The sequence below is a fragment of the Rattus norvegicus genome, chromosome 5 (genome assembly GCF_036323735.1).
Source record: "Rattus norvegicus strain BN/NHsdMcwi chromosome 5, GRCr8, whole genome shotgun sequence".
Classification (NCBI taxonomy): Eukaryota; Metazoa; Chordata; class Mammalia; order Rodentia; family Muridae; genus Rattus; species Rattus norvegicus.
The window spans coordinates 135,693,624-135,715,612 of NC_086023.1; the positions used below are offsets into that span (position 1 = coordinate 135,693,624).

Genomic DNA, 21,989 nt, shown 5'->3' on the forward strand with positions numbered 1-21,989 from the left:
GGGTTTGAGCTCCAGCACCGAATAAACCAGGCATTGCAGTACACATCTATAATCACAGCATTCAGGAGGGGAATTAAGGAGGATCAGGAGTTCAAGGTCAGACTCTGCTACATAAGTTCAAGGCCATCCTGGAATACATGAGACTCTACTCCAAATCGAGACAAATCAATTTGTCTCCAAAAAAATAATAAAATAAAATAAACAACTCAGAAAGTTAACAGTCCAATTTTAAAACTTACTAAAGCCAGCAGTAGCACACGCCTTTAATCCTAGTACTCAGGAGGCAGAGGCAGAAGGCTCTCTGAGTTTGAGGCCAGCCTGGTCTACAGAATAAATTACTAGGAAATTTTAAATTAAATCGAGATACCAATATACACTGTTAGAATAGCTAAGATCAAGACATTGGCAACAGTTTGGAACAAAAGAAATGCTCATTGCTGGGAGAATATAAAATACACAGCCGCTTTGGAAGACAGTTTTTTAACAAAGTCAAATGTAGCTTTAGCATATGTTCCAGCAGTCATGTTCCTATTACCCAAAAGAGTCAAAAATATATACATTCCCCAAACCTGCACAGGAATACTCACATGTCTACTCATAATTGCCCCCAAAGGAACCAAAATGTTCTTCACAACTGTGATATATATCCATACAATGGAATACTATCTAGCAATAAAAGAAGATAAACTTCACCCACACAGGATCCTCAATATGTATTGCATATTGCAAGAAGCCAATCTGAAAAAGCTATGTGATTCCAACTATATAAAATTATAGTTACCAGGGTCCGGGAGAAATGGGGAAAGGTTTGAAGAACACAGGAGTTTTTAGGGCAGTGAAATTAGCCTGTATGACATCGCGATTATGGACTCATAGAACTGTGTAACACAGGACAATGTACTTTAAAGTATGAACTCCACTTAATATTTCAATTGTGTCACCAAATATTTTTGGGAGAGAGGAGGGGCTGGAGCGATAGCTCAGTGGAAGAGCACTGACTGCTCTTCCAGAGGACCTGGACTTAGTTCTCAGCATCCATATGGTGGCTCACATCTTCCAGTTGCAGGGAACTTAAGGCCCTCTTCTGACCTCTGTGGGTTCCAGATGCACACACATCACACAGCAGATCTATATATGGTTGTAAAACACCAATATACACAAAATAAAATAACCTTTAGAAAAAGGTGGGAGAGGTGGATTTGTGTGGTGTCTAGAAACAGAAAGAACCACCGTGCATTAGAAGAGACAGCTTGATAAACCAGAAGAGATGGTAGCATTCAGAAATATTGGGTTTAAATTAGCATAATTCAACTAGTATTTGCTGTAATCAGTTTATTGTCTTAGGGAAACTCAAATGAAATCCTGCCTCCATCTTTTTCCAATGACTATAGGGGATACACTGAGGCTACGAACTATTCTGGAAGCAATACAGAAGCACATCCATTCTTCCTCCCTCATCTTCAAACTAGCTCAAGATGCATTCAAGATTGCTACTCCCACAGACAGCAGTGCAGACAGCACTCTGCTCAACGTAGCCCTGGAGCTGGGGTTACAGGTACGAGTATGACAGCACTGTCCCCACTTGAGGTTTCTAGAGTAATGACAAGTGGCAGAAGGTATCTGTCTTAGTCAGGGTTTCTAGTCCTGCATAAAACACCATGACCAAGAAGCAAGTTGGGGAGGAAAGGGTTTATTCAGCTTACATAGTCACATTGCTGCTCATCACCAAAGGAAGTCAAGACTGGAACTCAGGTCAGGAAGCAGGAGCTGATGCAGAGGCCATGGAGGGATGTTACTTACTGGCTTGCTTGAGTTCCAGTCCTGACTTGAGGGTGGAGGAAATACAGAATGGGTAGCAGAGGAAGGGAGTTACAAATACCAGCTTAGGCCACGTGACCAGTTGCAGAAATGAGGATTATGAAGTAATATGAATGTCTCTTTTATTTTGTTAAGAACACATTTGTTGGGGGTTGGGGATTTAGCTCAGTGGTAGAGCGCTTGCCTAGGAAGCGCAAGACCCTGGGTTCGGTCCCCAGCTCCGAAAAAAAGAAAAGAAAAAAAAAAAAAAGAACCAAGAACACATTTGTCTTTCTTCCAGTTTCTTTAACATCCATTAGTATTTAAGTTTCGATACTAAAAGAATGTTCCCAAGGGACATTGCCCATTTTAAGTTCACAAATGCGTTTGCCATTGTACGAGGAACAGTTATATCGTGTTAGGTGTATTCAAGACCTTGTTTCATGTGTCAAGTTGACAAGGGGTGGATTGTAGGGGCTATTCCTGGTTGTCAACTTGACTGCATCTGGAGTGAACTACAATGCAGAATTGGAGAACACACCTGTGATCCCAGTCTTGAGGCTGGGAGATACAAGTTTCTGACCTGGACCTTGGCATGGAGATCTTGAGGCATAGTGGCCATGAATCCCAGGAGACTAAGGCAAAGGGATCTCTGAGTTCAAGGTCATCTAGGACAGTATTCAAGGGGATGAACATGAGGCAGTCTTCCAGAATATAATTCTAGGGTACACAGAAAGTAAGGACTGTATAAAAGTAGCCTCCATTTTAAAGTTAAGGCCAGAAGTAAAATAGCTTTAGGCACTATAGGGTTCCCATCTTCTCTATCTCTGCCTTCCTCCAAGTCAATCAAGATATGATAAGAGTCTTATCTGTTGTCGGTCTTGAGGAAGTCCCATGTCTAGTGAGAGGGGTAGGGAGAAATTAAACATAATACAGAGAGAAAAGACCACTAATTCAGTAATGCAAAACCCTTGTTATTGAGCTGGGAATGTATCTCATTTGGCAGAGTGCTTACTTACACAAAATAAGATCTCAGGATGGACCTACTATTGCATAAACTGGGCATGGTGGGATACTGTGTGTCGGTGCTGGGGAGGTAGAGGCAGAAGGATTAGAAGTTCTAGGTCATGGAGAATTGAAGGCCAGCCTGGGCTACACCCTGTCTCAAGCAATCAAAAAGTACCTATTGTGGGGTTGGGGATTTAGCTCAGTGGTAGAGCACTTGCCTAGCAAGCACAAGGCCCTGGATTTGGTCCCCAGCTCCGGGAAAAAAAAAAAAAGTACCTATTGCATAAAAGAACAGTATGAGGTAGAGGGAGGAGAGGATCTTACCTGTTAAGCATGGCTGACTGGAAATGCCTCTTTTGTGTCTAGGTGATGCGCATGACCTTATCAACCCTTAATTGGAGGCGCCGAGAGATGGTTCGATGGCTGGTTACTTGTGCTACAGAAGTGGGTGAGTCTTACACCTCCCTCTTCCCCTGGGGAGTTTCTAGGCTTGCCTTTTGGGATAGGACAGGGAGTCCCTAGAGCTGTCATATTTCTGTGCTGGTAGCCTGGGAAAGGATGTGCTGCTAGAAGATGGCCTTGGTTCATCAGCCTAAGCTGTCACTGCTTGGACCATATCCTGATGTCCTCAGCACTTTGACCCTCTGTGATTAGAGAAATGTCTAAGAGAATGCATTTCAGTCACCAGTCCTCATGTGCTCCCTAGGGCAGGAGTCAGTTCAGTTATTTGGTCCCAGTCTCTGTCTATGCTTCTGAAAAACCACAGACAACTTGGAGGCATAGAACAATTCTAGAACCCAAAGCCCCAACACAAGACTATCCTCAAAGGCACTACTTCAGCTAGAATCCCTAGGGAAACCTAGGGCCCCACCTTGAGGCAGACAAACCTGGGACTCCGTTGCTTCGTCTTTATGAAGGGCTGAGAGTGCAGCAGAAAGCTTCGGCTCTGGGCTGGGATGGGAAGAGACCCCAAATAGGGTCTGGCCATTTGGGTTGCTCCCCTTATTCTGGTTTGCCTCAGATCATCCCAGGGGTGCTAAGGAATAGGGAGAACTCATCTGCAGGCCAAGTTCAGACCCCAAATGGTCATCTGGGCAGACTTGGATTAGGACCAAGTAGCCACTGCTGACCTCAGTTTCTCCTTGACAGGTGTGCGGGCCCTGGTGAGCATCTTGCAGAGCTGGTACACACTCTTCACCCCGACCGAGGCTACAAGTATTGTGGCTGCCACAGCTGTATCCCATACCACTATCCTGCGCCTCAGTCTTGACTATCCACAGCGGGAGGAACTGGCTAGCTGTGCTCGCACACTGGCCCTACAATGTGCTATGAAGGATCCACAGAGCTGTGCCTTATCAGCTCTTACACTTTGTGAGAAAGACCACATTGCCTTTGAGGCAGCCTACCAGATTGCCATAGATGCTGCTGCCGGTGGCATGACTCATTCACAGCTGTTCACCATTGCCCGCTACATGGAGCTCCGTGGCTACCCGCTACGTGCCTTCAAGCTGGCCTCACTGGCCATGAGCCATCTTAACCTGGCCTACAACCAGGACACCCATCCAGCCATCAATGATGTGCTCTGGGCTTGTGCTCTCAGCCACTCTCTGGGCAAGAATGAACTAGCAGCTCTCATCCCCCTGGTGGTGAAAAGTGTGCACTGCGCTACAGTGCTTTCTGATATTCTGCGTCGGTGCACAGTGACTGCACCAGGCCTGGCAGGCATCCCAGGCCGGCGCAGCTCTGGAAAGCTCATGTCAACAGACAAAGCTCCACTGCGCCAGCTACTGGATGCAACCATCAATGCCTACATCAATACCACACATTCCCGTCTGACACACATCAGTCCCCGCCACTATGGAGAGTTCATTGAGTTTCTGAGCAAGGCTCGTGAAACCTTCCTACTGCCCCAGGATGGTCACTTGCAATTTGCCCAATTCATTGACAACCTCAAACAGATATACAAAGGCAAGAAGAAGCTGATGCTGCTGGTTCGGGAGCGCTTCGGCTGAGAAAGTGGATAGCTTGCTGCTAGGGCAGCCTGGGCTCCCAGGTCAGGACAAGGACTCTGAAACATCTGTCTACCCTGAGAGGACTCAGTACTTGTGGCTGAGCCAAAAGTACCACAGACCTAAGGATGGGGAGAGTCCAACTTTAGCCAGTATTCCCGCCTTGGCAAGCTTCTCACTCCAGCCCTACTGTTCCTGGAGGAGCTGGACCCTGCAGACCGGTCGAAGCCCCCACAACATGTCACCTCACGCCCCTATATCCTGCGTGTCCTGGCCATTGGCCCCACTCCCTTGGCAAACACAGAACACTGTTCCGTCTCAGGGATTGCTTAACCAGAGAAAACAGAAGCATTTATGGTACTGTAAATACTATAGTATATGTGTTGTCAAGCATTGTAAAGCTGTAACTATTTATAATTCCGACTCTGATTTGACGGGCACTTAAAGTAGCTGTGGGTGGGAGGAGAGGCTTGTTTTCTGAGGAGACTCACAACCATTTCTCAGGTTTCCCATACAGAGTATATGCTGTTGGCAGTGGATAAGTGGGGGCGGCAGGGAGAAAAATAGACAGTTGAAATCCAAGTCTTGTCTGTGCAGAAAACTGTGGCCTGAAGATAGGACAACTAGCCTAGTGGTCATTACGGGGCAGAGGTCAAGAGTGGGCTTAGATATTTGCCTCACAAAGTTGTGAGCACTGAAGCTCCTGCCTCTGCCTCACACACTCCAGGAGCCTGAGGAACACCTGAGTAGCAAGTGCCAGGAGAAGACAAAGGTCCAGGAAGCCACTGAGCTTAGAAGATACATCTGCTCTGGTCACCCTTGTTAGAGAATCTGCGTTCATCTCCAGTCTGTATGTGTGTATATCTGTATGAACATGTGTCTGTGTACACATACACGTGTGCATGCCTGTGTCACTTCTGTTGTGTGACATGCGTTAGGCTGGGTTTCATTTGTGTGTGATAATGCATACCTACGTGTTAAGTATACCCATGTCTTCATGTTTAGTGTATGTGCGTATCTAGGCTCACACGGGTACCTGTGTATAAACATGTTTGTCTCTTGAGTGTATGCCTGCTGACCATGATGTGTCTTTATGTGAGCGGTCTCTCCATGTAGTCTGTCAGTGTCTTCACACTTGAGGATCTGCATGAGTGTGCCTTCTTTCTGCCAACTCTCTCTTGCCCATCCATTCCTTAGTCTCCTGCTAGCCAAGCATTGTTACACATCTCTATGCCTCCTGTTTACCTTCTCTCAGCAAACACGTTTCTAAGCACGTGTCCCCCTGCTCTTAAGACTGGCCACTTTCGCTCCATGGTTCTTTTTTTACACAAACATGTTTTCTTCCTCCAACTCTCTACCTCAGACTTCCTCTGCCTACTTTCATCATAATCCCATTGGTAGCTCATTTGGAGGCTAAGGCTGGTATTCCTTTAGCCTTGCCCTCTTAATTTCTAGTTCTAGCGGATAAGCCCCATCTTAGCCCATGCTGATCTCCACAGTGTATCATATTCGTACTACTTCATGACCCCTCTGCTTAGCCTGGAATTGTAGGAGGTAGCAAGGGCATTCAGAAGACTCAGTTGGAAACAGTTGTCTTCGGCGTTTACTGTTGTGTCTTAGTTCCAGGGTTGGGTGGGGTTTGATAGGGAGGGAGTAGCTAGAGTATGAACTAAGGACCTTTCTGTCTGATTTACTTTATTTTTCTCTTTGAAAACTACTTGTCATCTTTTTAATTCCAAGCTGACCAGTAAGTTGTATCCACTGTTCGTGGCTACTAATGTGTTACTGTCCAGCCAAGGGCCCACACTGTCTCAGCCCAATGGGTTGGCAGACAAAGGGGAAGCCACTTCCATTTCCCCCATCATGATTGCCCTTTTTTAGCAAGTATGTGAACTCAGTGCTTTTCTATGAATAAATCATGGATCACAGAAAAGATTTTTCTAAAAGCAGAAATTGTGTTCTCTCAGTAAATGAGGCCCTTCTCTCCTTTGACGGGACAGGGAGTTGGTTGGGCTTAAACAGAGATATACAGTAATGGACAGATGGAAGATTCCTCACATTACACCCACGTCCATAGTTCCAAGGTACCTCAAAACTGTCCTAGGAAACAGTACTCTCCCAATATCACATGATTATCAGGAGCACAAGATTCTGAGTAAATCAGTGGGTATACTCAGAAAACAATGCACAATGAACTTAAATGTCAGGGCCCTTTGGCGTCAGAAACCTTAGCTGGACAGCCTAAGGCTCCAATCCTAAGCAACTTAGCTCTTTATCTTTCTACCCTCCCCTACTGTGGTATCCAAACTAAAGTCTCCTTAGTCCCTATTTACCTTAGCTCCTCTTGCCTCCTGAACTCTGCACTGTTTTAGCATCTTCTGTGCCCCTTTTGAACTCTCTTCTTCCTTCTGAGACACAAAGACCTAAGTTACAGGTACCCCAACCCTTGTCTTTAAATGCCATAGCCCCAACTACCTGGAACGCTGTACCTTTATTACCTCAATCCTGAGCTTGGATGGCTGATAGCATAACGGTAGTCTGAGCCTGGTGCTAATGCTATATGTAGTGCATGCTCACTTCTTCACTGATACCTGAGCCCTACACTTGGCTAGACTGTGCACAGGAAGCTTGACAAAAGGAACAAAGGAGCTAGGCCTGGTGGTATGCGCCTTTAATTCCAGCACTTGAGAGGCAGGTAGGTGGATCTCTGCGAGTCTGAGGCCTCCAGCGCGCGTGTGTGTGTGTGTGGGGGGGGGGGGATTGGGCAGGAGAGGAGCGTGGAGGGTGTGGGGCTTCAGAAAGACCTGAGGACAAGGACATAAGCCTTTACAAACAAAGCAGCACGCCAGACTCCAACTCTGGAAGTTTCTGGAAGTTTTATTCTCCTGGAAACAATCTGTGTCGGTGGTACTTGAGCAGAAAAGCACATACTCAATTCTGTCGAAGCAGGCGTGAGTGTTTGTGTACTGCATCCACAAAGGCTCCTACGTGTTCTGGGTCCATGTCAGGGTAAAGCCCATGCCCTAGGTTAGCAATGTAGCGCTGTGGCCCAAAGTCATTCAGCATCTGCTGCACCAGTCGACCAATCTCTTCCTAGAGAACCAAGAGAGTACTGTCCATAGGAGAGGCCAGCAACGCTGTATTCTCCCTATATATATATGCACAGGAGTGCTTCTCCACAGGGTTACTGTCAGTAACAACATCTATCAGAAGCCTCATATGTCTCAGATATTAAGAAAATAGAAGTGAGGCGCCTGTGAGAGGTCAGGTGCTTGCTCTGCAACCCTGATGACCTCAGTTCAGTCACTAGGACCCATAAAAAGATAGACGATAACTGACTCCTCAAAGTTGTACTCTAACCTCCTCATATGCAGCATAGCATACAGACCCAACACACAATAACAATAGTAAATATTACCAAAATTACAAATGAGAGCTGGGTGTGATGGGTATATCCATAATCCTAGCACTTTCAAGGCCAGCCTCAGCAACACAGTGAGGTTGAGGCTAACCTGGGCTACATGAGACTCTGTCTCAAAAAAGGGAGGCAGGGTCAGGGACTTAACTCAGTAGTAAAAAGCTTTCCCAGCAAGCACAAGGCTCTGGGTTGGGTCCTTAGTTTCAAGGAGTGTCCATGAGGGTTCAAATGGACAGCCACAAAAATAAAATTTAAATTTTAAAAATGTCCTGTTTTCTTAGAGTTTACATTGTGTGTATAGAATAGAGAGGGGAGACAGGTGTAATAAAACCATACATACATGATCACCCAGCCATTGCACATTGCGCAGAGAAAACCTTGTACACACATGTTGCACCCAGTTATTACCTCAGATGCATACAGGGCACAGGGATCCAGGTTCCCCTGCAGAGTCACTGTCTTTCCAACACGTTCCCTAGAAGCAGAGGCACCGCCACATTCTCACCACTGTACTGTTTGGGGATTTTACCCCCTCCACCTCAGCCTCTCCTGCCCACTTCTCCCTCACTCACCGGGCTTTCTTTGGAGCCACTGTCCAGTCAAGTCCAACTACCTCATAGCCAGCCTGGGCCAGCTCTTCCAGGGCAAAATGTCCATCCTTGGCAAAGATGATCTGAAGAGAAAGCAGATCTGACACTAAGGCTCTCTTGGGTGTGCTTCTGCTGCCCTCAAGTGGTGATTTCAGTCTCTGCAGGCTGAGAGCTGCACCCTTCACTCAGCCTGTCCCAGTCCTCACCATGGGCACTGGTGCCAGGCCCGCCTTCTGCAACCCAGCCTTCACTCGCTTGGCCACATCACGGATGTAAGGCAGTGCAAACTTGCTGAAGAGCTCGGAGCCAAGATGTCCTGCGTGGGACTCAAAGAGCTGCAATGCCTGTAAATAGGTGATAAGAAAAACACACAAAGAGGAAGCACCTCAGGCTCCACATACACGTGATGGCGTAATTCTCCTCAGGTGACTTTAAACCCTGACACATTCCCCGAGGCTAGGAGCTCAATTCCAGTCAACAAGTTTTGCCTTAAAGAAAAAAATAGAAGCCAGCAGTGGTTGTGCACACCAGCCAAAGATACACAAGAGAAACAAACAAACAAAAAAAAAGAAAAGAAGGAAGGAAGAAAGGGAAGAGAGACAGACAGGTAGTGGCACACACGACTTTAACCCCAGCACTTGGTTAAGAGACAGAAGCAGGTGGATCCAAAAAAAAAAAAAAAAAGTTTTACCTTCTCCAGATCCTAACAGCAACTTTACATTGCAAATACTCAGACCTTAAAGTCTGGCTGACAGCTTCAGGAAGGGCTAAGGATCTAAATGGTTCTCAACCTGTGGGTCACAACCCCTTTGGGGTGGATTGACCCTTTCACAAAGATCAGATATCCTACAAATCAGATGTTTACGATTCACAACAGAGCAAAGTTACAGCTATGAAGTAGCAACAAAGTAATTTTACAGTTGGGGTCACCACACCGTGAGGAACTGTATTAAAGGGTGACAGTATCAGGAAGATTGAGAACCACTTAGATACTCTAACCAGATCACTGGAGGAAAAGTAACACCCCTCATTTCTCCAGTTTAGGAAACCATTGCCTTGGATCCTCATAGACCAAGCTGCAACCTATTTGTCCCTAAGACTCACCTGAGCACCAGCAGCTACTTGTCCTATTAGATATGGGACCAGAGCATCAGTGAGTATGCCAAGCAGCTTGTGACTGGCCAGTGGCTTCTGATAGAGCCATCGCTTGGCCTGAGCCATGGTACTTGAACTGCCGCCTTCAACCATGTACGTCATCAGGGTCCACTGCAGAAAGATGCAGATGGCAGGACATAGAATTCTTTGTCTATTCCAGACCTAGCCTGATCTCTTCATGCTCCCGTCCACACCCCTGTGCCACATTACCGGAGCACCAGCAAAGCCAATCAGTGGCACACGTCCAGCCAGCTGTTGTCGGGTAAGGGTGATGGCTTGGAACACATAGCCTAACTCTGAAGCCACTGCTGCTGGATCCCGTAGACGCTCTAAGTCCCGCTCTTCTCTTAATGGCTCTGGAAAGCTGGGTCCTTTGCCAGGTACCATGGTCACCTCCATGCCCAGTGCCTTAAGGGGGATAAAATATCTGGGTACACAACCTGGAACTCAGAGGGAAGGGTTCTGTTCAACACATGCAACAAAGAAAAGGCTGAACCCCCTGTAAACTCCATTCCTAGTGTTTTCCTCTTCCCACTTCTGAAATTATCTTGAAACCTGATAGGACAGAGGATTTGCAATAAGTGCATTCCTCTCTCCCCCTTTTTTAAAGCCCACATTCCAGGATTAGGATTGAGTACCTGGGGTACAACAAGGATGTCAGAGAAAATTATAGCAGCATCCAGAGGAAACCTTCGCAGTGGCTGCAGGGAATAGCAAATAGGTTAGTAAGGCCACCCACTGAGGGCATAAACCCCACCCTCATTTGTGAGGCCCTCACCTGCAGAGTCAGTTCACAGCAAGCCTCAGGAGATCGACAGGTGCTGAAGAAGTCCTGGGCAGCCCTGGTTTCCCTAAACTCTACAAGAGGAGATGGAGAACAGGACTCAACCATGAGGTCTTCCAAAGTTACCATCTTCCCCTGAAGAATTTCACCAACTAGATTTTCAGGTTTTATCTAGACCACACCTTTACCCCTGACCTGGTAAGTAGCGGCCTGCTTGTCTCATGCACCAAACAGGAGTATAGTCTGTTTCCTCTCCCCAGGCTGCTCTCAAGAACGTGTCATTCTTCAGCTCCGGGAAATTCTGGAGTCTGCGGATGAGATGGAATGTACAGGTAGGAGTAAATGTCATTATGCTAGACCGTGGTTTGGGGAAGGCGTGGGTTCAGTCAGGCCGCTATCTGCCTCCTCCAGGCCTGCTTGCAAACCATGGCTCCCCACCCACAGCTCCTCCCCTCTATCAAGTTGCACACAAGTTTCCAGGAGAAGGGCCCCACTAGGGCCTCTTTCCTACACATTTGTCCACTTTCCCAAACTCAAAGAAACTGGAGGTACTAGGGAAGTGGAAAGAAAATCCAGTAAGGAAGTTTGGGGAAAGGGAGTTAATTTCAGGCAAGCTTCTGAAGCTGAGGTCCCCAAACCAAGAGAGAAAGGATCAAAGCTGATGGTCCCAGGTGCTAGTTAGTTCTGAGTCACCTAGAAAGGAAGTCTTGGAATGCAGTCCCGCAAAGTAGTCCGTGGAATGGAGATTGCGGGAAGAGGGGGGGGGGGGGGGCAGGGAACGAAAAGGTTCCGTTCCATGATTGGAAGATATGGAATCTCCGCGACTTGGGTTGGTGCTTGGAGATCTCCAGAAAAATAAGAGTTTAAGGACATATCCCTGAATTGGAAGACTCGGATCGGAAAGCAACGTAGCTACAGCGCGTGCAACAGAAAACTCACCCCAAGCCGTTCGCCTCCATGGTAAACAGTAACTGAGCGGTCACCGCTTTAATCTGAGTCTCCGCCCCTACAGTCCAGGCCCCGCCCCTTCCTGAAGAGAACCACGGGCGGCGCCATATTGAGAACCACGTGACCAGACCAGTGACAGCTGTGGGGCTGCCTTCCCCGCTGCCCGTAGGACCCCATCAATTTTTCACCGTAAAGTCCACTGTGGCGACGCAGTAACAAATGACCCAAAGGAAAATTTAAACTTTTCTCATCTGTGGTCTAGAAATACTGAAGACTTAGCACAGGCCTCGCTCTCACTCCCGTTCATAAGTCTAACAATGTTGTTTGGCAAATGAACGGTGCAGAAGGTTGTAAAGGAGCCGAAGATTTTAGAGTCCACATGTACATTACTAACCAATTTGTAGGAATGATAGAGTGCTGCTCAAGACAGGGACTGCTCTACCAATCGTTTAAACCAAAACTTGACAATCACATTTAAGTGGGCAATGATTATTAGTCTTCTGGAATTAGAAGCAACAAATAGCGTCCATCCAGAGTGATTTATACATTTCTGTCAGTGACTGAACATTTAGTCAGTCATGCGCCCCCTAAGACAGATAGTTGAGCAATTTTTATGAGATTTCTCAAGTCTGGTGTGGTAGCTCACGCTTTTAATCCCAGCAGTCGGATGGTAGAGGTGCGAGGATCTTTTAAGTTTGAGGTCAATCTGGTCTACAAAGTGAGTTCCAGTACAATCAAAGCTACACAGAGAAACCCTGTCTCAACAAAACAGTACAACACAACAAAAAGATTCCTTCAAATGTAATGTTTGTTAGGGACAGGGAGAGAAAAACATGAGGCCAAAGCATCAGAGTAGATGGAATAAAGGCTTGAACAAGGGTAGTAGCACTAGCTCTAGTTAGAGGATCGCGAGCTCGAGATCAGCCTGGGCTACATAATGAGACCTTACCTTAAGAATCTAGTTTTGAGTCTGATTTGATAAGCCAGGGTCAGGGCGGAAGGGGTGGTGAGGGGAGCGAGTCACAAAATAGGGACTATCAGAGTACACCTGACAAATTTGGTAGCAATAGGTTGTGCATTTAATCCAAAACATACGGTAAAGTAGGGTGTGAGGTGGGGCAGGGTGTGGTGGGAAGCTCTGCTTGCAGTCCCCGGGCTGCGGCGGGGCAGGGTTTCCCTGGACGAGTCTCACTTCACGGGCTTCACTATGGCCGGCCCGGGCCCCGGCGCAGCGCTTGAGTCCCCGCGACAGCTCCTGGGTCGCGTGCGCTTCCTGGCCGAGGCGGCGCGGAGCCTCCGGGCCGGGCTGCCACTGCCTGCGGCGCTGGCTTTCGTGCCGCGAGAGGTGCTCTACAAGCTTTACAAGGACCCAGCGGGACCCTCGCGCGTGCTGCTGCCTGTGTGGGAGGCAGAGGGCCTGGGACTTCGTGTGGGTGCTGCGGGCCCTGCCCCGGGCACAGGCTCGGGACCGCTGCGCGCCGCCCGTGACAGTATCGAGCTTCGGCGAGGCGCCTGCGTACGCACCACCGGCGAGGAGCTGTGCAACGGCCACGGGCTCTGGGTGAAGTTAACCAAGGTGCGCCCGGGCTGGCCGGGACCCCACAAAAGACCCCCTGGATCTAGCCAAAGCTCTGGTTGTTCCGCCCCCTTATCCCATAGTGAGCTGGCATTGCTTTCCGTGCTCTTTGCCCTGGGTTGGGCTGGGCGAGCAATTGAGCTGATTTCTGTCCCCTGACGGCTATCTCCATCTGGCGCGTCCCTGCAGGAGCAGCTGGCTGAACACCTGAGTGACTGTAGTTTGGACGAAGGCTGGCTTCTAGTGTGTCGCCCAGCGGAGGGCGGAGCCCGCCTTGTACCTATCGACACTCCAGACCACCTGCAACGGCAGCAGCAGCTATTTGGCGTGGACTACCGGCCGGTGCTCAGGTCCTGCAACTGAAGGAACGCGATTTGGCGTCTGGCGGATGCGGGGGGGGTGTGAGGGGAGGCGGGGTTGGAAACACAACCAAAATCTAAACCTTAGGTTGTGAGAGAGTTTTGGGTGGGAGTAAGAACTGGCAGAGATGAGACCTGAAGGAGGATGAGGCTTCTAGAGGCTTGGAGCTAGAACTCGAGAAGGCTCCAGATCCTAAGGTGGTTTCTGTTGCCTGTGCCTCCCTCCTCATTTACTCCACTCTGTGCCCCACAGATGGGAACAGGTGGTGGACCTGACGTACTCACATCGCCTGGGCTCCAGGCCTCAGCCAGCAGAGGCATACACAGAAGCTGTACAAAGACTACTGTGAGTTATCTGGAATGGGGTGGGAGAGGAGGGATCAGGGACTGAACCCAACTTAATTAGGGGTTTGGGTTGTTTAGCTATGTACCACCAACGTGGACATATGAGTGCGACGAAGACCTGATCCACTTCTTATATGACCACCTGGGCAAAGAAGATGAGAACCTGGGTAGCGTGAAGCAGTATGTGGAGAGCATAGATGTTTCTTCCTATACGGTGGGTGCTGGGACTCCTCCTGTGCCTAGATACAGTCACATCCCTCAGTGCTAGGTCCAGAACTCCTATCACCAAACTAGGACCACACCATCATCCCCATAGGCCATACTTAGTCCCACTACCCTTGGAACCCCTTTAAGGAACCCCAGACAGCTTTTCTACCCTACACCCACTCCAACTCTACTGTTTCTGTTCCCTAGCCCAAAACGCATGCCCAGTGTGATTCCACCTCTCCGCCCCTACCTTAGGAGGAGTTCAATGTATCCTGCCTGACAGATAGTAATGCAGATACCTACTGGGAGAGCGATGGGTCCCAGTGCCAACACTGGGTACGGCTTACCATGAAGAAAGGCACAATTGTCAAGTGAGTAGGCTCTGGGCGTGACAGGGTGGGTGAGCCATGTGCTATGGGTGCCTAGAGACTCACTCAGATACATACTCTGAGTCCTCAGGAAGCTGCTACTCACAGTGGATACCACAGATGACAACTTCATGCCGAAGCGGGTTGTGGTCTATGGGGGTGAAGGGGACAACCTGAAGAAGCTGAGTGACGTGAACATTGACGAGTGAGCAGGACTCCCTGGAGTGGGAGGTGGGACACGATGTTAACAGTGGGGCCATGCTCAGCTTGAATGGAGCCCTAGAAGTTCCTGAAGCCTGAGGCAGCAAATATCTGAACTGCTTTATGCCTGTCTCCTAGGACCCTGATCGGGGATGTCTGTGTATTAGAGGACATGACCGTCCACCTTCCAGTCATTGAGATCCGAATCGTTGAGTGTCGAGGTAGGGCTCAGGGCTATAAGGAGTCCCCGGGATGTGGGTGAGGACAGCCTGATAGCGTGGAGAGAAGGGAATGGATAGACTTGGAGTTAGGGTAAAGCTACGGCATCAGAGATAGTATACGGTGCTAGGTGTAAGCCAACCTTAAAGCCATAGAGGTAGTTGGGCTCATCTAGAAAGGAGCTGGTTGGGCTCCACAAGCATCCTAGCAGCATAGAGATGGAATGAGTGTGTGTGTGTGTGTGTGTGTGTGTGTGTGTGTGTGTGTGTGAATCACAGTAGAATCTCTGAAACTTCTGTGGCTGACAGTGACAGAATGCCCACTGTTGGGAGCCATTCCCAGGTCTGAGGGCCCAGCAAGCAGCAGGCACAGTAAATGGCCGTGTTCTGACCCCACCCATCCTCAGATGATGGGATAGATGTTCGTCTTCGAGGGGTCAAGATCAAGTCATCTAGACAGCGGGAGCTAGGGCTGAATGCAGACCTGTTCCAGCCGGCCAGTCTGGTGCGATATCCACGCCTGGAAGGCACTGACCCTGAAGTGCTGTACCGCAGAGCTGTCCTTCTGCAGAGGTAGGTAGGGTCCTGGCCCTGCAGGCCTCTCTTCCTTCCCTAAGCCTTGGGAATCTGCATGGAGGAGGCCCCAAAGTCTGGTAAAATAAATCATTCTGCTTCGAGGCCCAGAGCACCTCCTGAGCCTCGCTTCTGTCCCTGCGGATTAGAGACTGGGGTCTTACATTCATGCCAAACTCTTTATATTACCACCCTACCACAGATTCATCAAAATCCTGGACAGTGTCCTGCACCACCTAGTACCTGCATGGGACCACACACTGGGCACCTTCAGTGAGATTAAGGTGAGACTGGGCCTATAGTACTTCTCAGGACATTGGGCTATTTGCCTAGTTTTCTTTTCTTTTTTTTTTTTTAAGATTTTATGTATTTTTATGTATTTTATGTATATGAGTACACTGTAGCCGTCTTCAGACACACCAGAAGAGGGCATCAGATCCCATTACAGATGGTTGTGAGCCACCATGTGGTTGTTGGGATTTGAACTCAGGACCTCTAGAAGAGCAGTCAGTGCTCTTAACCGCTGAGCTACCTTTCCAGCCCTTAGTTTTCATTCTTTAGCAGAAAGTTCCTAGAACCCTCTGGGGCTAGACCCTTATTGGTTCTGAAAACCAAGAAGAAAGCCAGACACGGCTGACCAAAAGTTAGTGTTTGAGGGGCCAGTTTCCAGACAGGCTGTGAAACGTGCTATAGGAGGGGAGGAAAAGTAACAACTCAGGCGGGGCCACTGTCCGAAAGGGGCCCAGTGGGTCCTACAGCAGCTCCACATGACTTAAGGAAACCATACAGCTAGGTATGTATGACCTGAGGCTGGAACCTGGCTGACAGGAAGCACAGTCTCTTCTCAAGAGGCTTGTGTAACAGGCTGGGACGCAGAGACTCTTCTCTGGTTGGTGGAAGTCAGAGAAAGTTTGTAAGAATGTTAGATTTGCGGGTTGGGGATTTAGCTCAGTGGTAGAGCGCTTGCCTAACAAGCACAAGGCCCTGGGTTCGGTCCCCAGCTCCAGGAAAAAAAAAAGAAAAGAAATTTAAAAAAAAAAAAAAAGAATGTTAGATTTGCGTTAATGTTTTAAGTTTTCCCCCTCTGTGGTTAATTTAAAAGAAAAACTAGAGGCAAGAGTAGAGTGGATAGGGCTGGAGAGACGGCTCAGTGGTTAAGAGCACCCGACTGCTCTTCCAGAGGTCATGAGTTCAATTCCCAGCAACCACATGGTGGCTCACAACCATCTGTAATGAGATCTGATGCCCTCTTCTGGTGTGTCTGAAGCCAGCTACAGTGTACTTATATATAATAAATAAATAAATCTAAAAAAAAAAAAAAAGAGTAGAGTGGATAGACTTGGACTGGAGCGGTGGAGTGGGGTCCAGGTGTAGAGGAAAGTCCCAGGGCCGAGACACTAGTGACTGCCCACTCACTCTGCCCTGGCCACCTTTCCTCACCAGCAAGTGAAACAGTTCCTGCTGCTGTCACGCCAGCGGCCCAGCCTGGTAACACAGTGCCTGCGCGATTCAGAAAGCAGCAAGCCCAGCTTCATGCCGAGGCTGTACATCAACCGGCGCCTTGCCATGGAACACCGTGCCTGCCCTTCTCGGGACCCAGCCTGCAAGAATGCAGTTTTCACCCAGGTCTGGACTAGACTGAGGGAGGGCCAGAAAGGGCCTAGGGGTTTGATTCAAGAGAGACTTGAGCAAGGCCTTTGAGCAAGAATAGGGACAGCTCTAACACAGACTTCCCTAACTCCTCCTCTTGCCCCCAGGTTTATGAAGGCCTCAAGCCTTCCGACAAGTATGAGAAACCCTTGGACTACAGGTATGGCGTGAGGGAAAGGGATTGCACACACCACCCGGAACCTCTCACATCACACTCTGTAGTCCTTTTCCTGGCTGATCCCTGGGCCTGTTAATTTTCCTTGAGCTCAGTCCCGCATACCAGAGATTCTTCGTCCCTATTTACAGGTGGCCCATGCGCTATGACCAGTGGTGGGAATGTAAATTCATTGCGGAAGGAATCATTGACCAAGGTGAGGCCTTGACATGGGTTCCAATTGCTGACTACTAGGGCGTTAGAGCCTTCTGGGACTCTGAGGTGCCCAGCTGAGAGCATTTGTCATTTCAGGCGGTGGTTTCCGTGACAGCCTGGCAGATATGTCAGAAGAGCTGTGCCCCAGCTCAGCCGACACCCCAGTGCCTCTGCCCTTCTTTGTGCGCACGGCGAACCAGGTGATTGCCTTCCCACCCACCACCAAATTTCTGCTATTTCTGGAAACCTCTGGAGAACCTGATAGAACTAGAGGGGGCAGTGGAGGGAATTGCTTGGCATAGCCTCTGCACAGAGGGAGAGGAGTGTAGAGGAACATCCTTTGTGCATTAGGACGGATGGTGGGCTGGAGGCAGTATACTTCTGCTGAGGTCTGTGGGTTACTCTAGGTAGGAAAAGGGGTCTACCCCATGTCCTGCTGACAACTCTGTCTCTGGGGCAGGGCAATGGCACCGGTGAGGCCCGGGACATGTATGTGCCAAATCCTTCTTGCCGAGACTTTGCCAAGTATGAGTGGATTGGACAGTTGATGGGGGCTGCCCTTCGGGGTAAGGAGTTCCTGGTGAGTAACCCAGTCATCACCTTGTCAGCTGAGCCCAGGTCCCTCAAAGGAAGGGACAGCAGACCGGGCCAGTTCAGTAAGGAGGGGGTTCTGTTTGGCACACAGGTGCTGGCCCTGCCTGGGTTCGTGTGGAAGCAGCTGTCTGGTGAGGAGGTGAGCTGGAGCAAAGACTTCCCAGCTGTGGACTCCGTGCTGGTGAGTGGCCAAACCCACTGCTTCCTGTACCGGTGTCTCCCCAGTCCCATCCACTCCCATACCGGTGCTGCTAACTCCTAAAGTCCTTACCTCCAGCTCTCACTCCTTCCCTTAGGCTGGGTGCACCCGTGCCTTAACCCAGGGTGGCACTGCTGAACCTTGCACTCTGCAGGCTCTGCCTCCTCCCCAGACCACTGCCCTGCCGGGCTGCAGGCTCAGAGCTGCACCCCACCCACCTTCGCCCATGCCGCAGTCATCAGGATCTTTATGTGGGTTTTGTGTTTGCTCTGTTTTTTGTCTTTCGTAAGAAAGCATATTTGTGTGCTTGTGAGAGAGAGATAAGGGGGTCAGAAAATGAGAGAGTGGGAGAGGGAGTGAGAGTGGAGGGGGACGGTAGGTTCATGCACCATGGCACATAACCTTGAACTCCTGATCTTCCCGTTCTGCCTCCTAAGTACTGTGATTACAGACTCGTACAACCCTGCTAGGGTCACTCTTAACTCTTCTCCCCCAGCATCCTGTCCAGCCTCTCCCTGGAATTAGGGTGCGTCTCCCGGCTCACTGCTGTCCTTGTGGTTCAGGCCATCTTTCTTCTGTTCCAACCATGTACTATAAAAGCTAGTGTCCCTGTCTCTATTCTTACCCATCTCATGCTGCCAGGGCAATTCATCTCACTCTCCTCATTTAAGTCATCCGATAGATGCCTCTGCTCTGGGCTCAGGACAGAGTGGACTCTGTGAAGACCTTTCGTGACTCCTGGGTCTCAGCCATTTCACTCACACCCAGGCCCTGGCAAAACATGCTTTACACTTTTGGATTTTTCATCTTTGTCCAAGATGTCCTGTCTCCCACCTTCCTTGTGGCCAAGCGGGCTCCTGGCTGTCATTTGGGTTGAGCCAGGTGCCACGTCCTGCAGGGCGCGCTCTCTAAGCTTCAGGGCTGGTGCTTCCCGGCCTCTGCCCTCCCATTGCCCACTGACAGAGGCTGTCCCCGTGGGAAGCTGACTGATATCCCTGCCACTCCCCAACCCCAGGTGAAGCTCCTGGAAGTGATGGAAGGAGTGGACAAGGAGACGTTTGAGTTCAAGTTTGGGAAGGAGCTAACATTCACCACGGTCCTGAGTGATCAACAGGTCGTGGAGCTGATTCCTGGGGGCACAGGCATCGTGGTGGGATACGAGGACCGCTTGCGTTTCATCCAGCTGGTGCAGAAGGCGCGGTTAGAGGAGAGCAAGGAGCAGGTAGGAGAGCAGGTGCTGTAGGCCCTTCCCTAACAGCAGAGGCCACTGGTAGGCAATCAATATCCACCCTGACGCTGGCTTCTACCATAACTGTGCCGCACATTCCTGTCTGCCAGCGAGTAGGGAGATGACCCAGCGGATGCTGAAAGTAGCGGTCACCTCTCCCAGCCGGTTTTTTCCTCCTCCTTAGGTGGCAGCCATGCAGGCAGGTCTGCTGAAGGTGGTACCACAGGCTGTGCTGGACTTGCTGACCTGGCAAGAGCTGGAAAAGAAGGTGTGTGGGGACCCAGAGGTCACTGTGGATGCTCTGCGCAAGCTCAGTGAGTTCTAGGTGATAGGGCAGTGACGCCGAAGGGGCGGGGCTTAGGGACTAGCAGAGTGAGACCTAAGAATGAACAAACTGCCTTGGCCCCTCCAGCTCGGTTTGAGGACTTCGAACCATCTGACACCCGAGTGCAGTACTTTTGGGAGGCTCTGAACAATTTCACCAATGGTCAGTAGGGGGCAGAGTTCTGCTTGCATTTGCCTTGGGATGTGGCTTGTGGATTGAAGAGACTGGCGGGGAACTTGCAGAACCTCCTTCATCAGTGCAAGCTTTCATTTTCTTCTCCACCCAGAGGACCGGAGCCGTTTCCTGCGCTTTGTCACTGGGCGCAGCCGCCTCCCAGCTCGGATCTACATCTACCCGGACAAACTAGGGTGAGTATGAGTACAGAGAGGGGCAGAAGGTGCCTTACACACACGCACACACACAAGTACACGCATGCACGCGCACGCGCACGTAAAACACACACACACACACACACACACACACACACACACACACACACACACACAGAGCTTCCTAATCCTTTGCCCTTCACATCTCCAGCTATGAGACCACAGATGCTCTGCCAGAGTCTTCCACCTGCTCCAGCACGCTCTTCCTCCCACACTATGCCAGGTAAGTCTTTCAGGTCCATGACTGGGTGACATTCTCAGAGTGGGAGGGTGGCTGGCAGGGAAGTGCACCCTGAAAGCAGCAGAACTGCCCGATGAGCCATCTTCCTCCCTCCTTTAGTGCCAAGGTATGTGAGGAGAAGCTGCGCTATGCTGCGTACAACTGTGTGGCCATCGACACTGACATGAGTCCCTGGGAGGAGTAAGGCCGTGCCAAGCGTGTCCTGCTGCCCTCACCCAGGCCAGCCCGGTTTGGGTCTCAACAGAGGTGACGGGTTCAGAAATCTCAGCACAGTGGGCCCTGCGCCTGTGTATGGTCGCAGTGGGAGCCATGAGTTGACCCTGATGCTCTAGTCCCCACAGACCCACAAGCTCTACTCGTGCTGGGGCATGCTTCCCCGGGGTATTCGGCCTCTGAGAGAGGGAATCTTCCACAAGCCCAGCACAAGCTGCCAGGCCTGAGCTACTTGAAGGGGGCCAGCTAGCTCCCCAACCCACAGACTATTTTTTGGTTTCCCCTGTTTTTCCCCTTTTTCTAGCTTCAGCCATGGCTCAAAATATTTAAAAATTGGTAGAATGGTACTTGAAGCCAGGAGCCAAGGACAGAATGTGGTTATCTTCCTTGGTCACGGATCCCCAAGAAAGAAGCCCCAGTTGAGTACCCCATCCCTTGCATACCGGTCTTCTTCTTCCCACAGCAGAGGTGTGTGGGCTCTTCCCACGACTTGGCACGTCCATCCACTCAATGCTCAGTCTTTACAGCAGCCAAACTACTCTTCTGGATCAAATCCAGCTCAACTCCACATCCGCTCCTTCACCGCCAAGGTTTCACAGTTGAGGATCCTTCTGTCCTCTCTGGAATTTCAGTAATTCCTGTTCATACTCTAACATAAGGCCTAGATGTTAAACTTGCTCTAAGGGCTGTGCACACCCCTCTATTCCCCCCAAGGGCCTCCATGACACTCCTATAGAATGTCTTACGTTGGGGAAATTGAATAAATGGATAAATTCCTCTCTTTAGGATGTGCTTTTTGGGATCCCTACTAAACTCATGGTACTCCTAGCAAAGTGCTGTGTCCTAGGAGCTCCGAGGCTGCCCCGTCCTGGTAGCAGGGTGGGGTGGGGTGGGTGTGCCTGATGGTAGGGGCTTCACAGTGATGCACAGTGGCACATCCGGAGCAAAGCCTGGGAATGAGAGCTCAGAAGAGAGGACAGAAGGCTGGCTCTTTTGACATGATTGTGGTGATTCGGAGCCTGGAAGCCCACTCCCAGAAGCAGGTGAGCACAAGGACGGCACCTGGAGAGCAAGCCTGGGATAGCTGACACGGCGCAGGCCGACCCTGATACACTCCACAAAGGTCCAGAGACGCTAGCCCTGCCTTATTCCAGGTACTTGCACCTCAAACACAGCGCTCTAGACAGTCATCTTGGTGTCCTGGTCCACTGTAACAGTCAGTTG

The 21,989-nt window shown here is 49.8% G+C and overlaps 3 protein-coding genes across 7 annotated transcripts in view; 2 read left to right on the forward strand and 1 right to left on the reverse strand.

Moving 5' to 3' along the window:
* The window catches only part of Zswim5 (zinc finger, SWIM-type containing 5), a 117,035-nt gene extending 110,268 nt beyond the window's left edge, over window positions 1-6,767 (forward strand). The window contains exons 12-14 of the mRNA NM_001401321.1: window positions 1,392-1,555; window positions 3,172-3,253; window positions 3,955-6,767. Coding sequence (NP_001388250.1) covers window positions 1,392-1,555; window positions 3,172-3,253; window positions 3,955-4,817 — 1,109 coding nt within the window. The 3' untranslated portion in view covers window positions 4,818-6,767. The remainder of the gene's footprint in view (window positions 1-1,391; window positions 1,556-3,171; window positions 3,254-3,954) is intronic.
* A 903-nt stretch (window positions 6,768-7,670) lies between these two features.
* Urod (uroporphyrinogen decarboxylase) lies at window positions 7,671-11,757 on the reverse strand. Of its 2 annotated transcripts, NM_019209.1 has the most exons (10): window positions 11,701-11,757; window positions 10,957-11,069; window positions 10,756-10,835; window positions 10,616-10,678; window positions 10,188-10,385; window positions 9,927-10,088; window positions 9,029-9,166; window positions 8,805-8,905; window positions 8,641-8,707; window positions 7,671-7,907 (listed from the first exon to the last, which is right to left on the reverse strand). In NM_019209.1, the coding sequence occupies exons 1-10, from the start codon at window positions 11,718-11,720 to the stop codon at window positions 7,746-7,748; spliced, it is 1,104 nt and encodes a 367-aa protein (NP_062082.1). In that variant the 5' UTR covers window positions 11,721-11,757; the 3' UTR covers window positions 7,671-7,745. The 2 variants fall into 2 exon arrangements, with proteins under 2 accessions (NP_062082.1, XP_038965299.1); XM_039109371.2 differs by lacking the exons at window positions 10,756-10,835; window positions 10,957-11,069; window positions 11,701-11,757 and having other exon boundaries at window positions 7,674-7,907; window positions 10,188-10,417; window positions 10,616-10,656.
* Window positions 11,758-12,813: 1,056 nt separating this feature from the next.
* Hectd3 (HECT domain E3 ubiquitin protein ligase 3) lies at window positions 12,814-21,550 on the forward strand. Of its 4 annotated transcripts, NM_001399212.1 has the most exons (21): window positions 12,814-13,285; window positions 13,475-13,635; window positions 13,898-13,990; window positions 14,068-14,203; window positions 14,452-14,567; window positions 14,656-14,769; window positions 14,904-14,986; window positions 15,391-15,556; window positions 15,759-15,840; window positions 17,000-17,182; window positions 17,314-17,366; window positions 17,513-17,577; window positions 17,673-17,776; window positions 18,037-18,156; window positions 18,262-18,351; window positions 19,385-19,591; window positions 19,782-19,911; window positions 20,010-20,084; window positions 20,209-20,290; window positions 20,463-20,534; window positions 20,652-21,550. In NM_001399212.1, the coding sequence occupies exons 1-21, from the start codon at window positions 12,917-12,919 to the stop codon at window positions 20,734-20,736; spliced, it is 2,586 nt and encodes an 861-aa protein (NP_001386141.1). In that variant the 5' UTR covers window positions 12,814-12,916; the 3' UTR covers window positions 20,737-21,550. The 4 variants fall into 4 exon arrangements, 3 of the variants coding, with proteins under 3 accessions (NP_001386141.1, XP_038967444.1, XP_038967445.1); XR_592703.4 differs by lacking the exon at window positions 20,652-21,550 and having other exon boundaries at window positions 12,822-13,285; window positions 19,782-19,865; window positions 20,463-20,520; XM_039111517.2 differs by lacking the exons at window positions 12,814-13,285; window positions 13,475-13,635; window positions 13,898-13,990; window positions 14,068-14,203 and having other exon boundaries at window positions 14,459-14,567; window positions 14,649-14,769.
* Window positions 21,551-21,989: the final 439 nt, after the last annotated feature.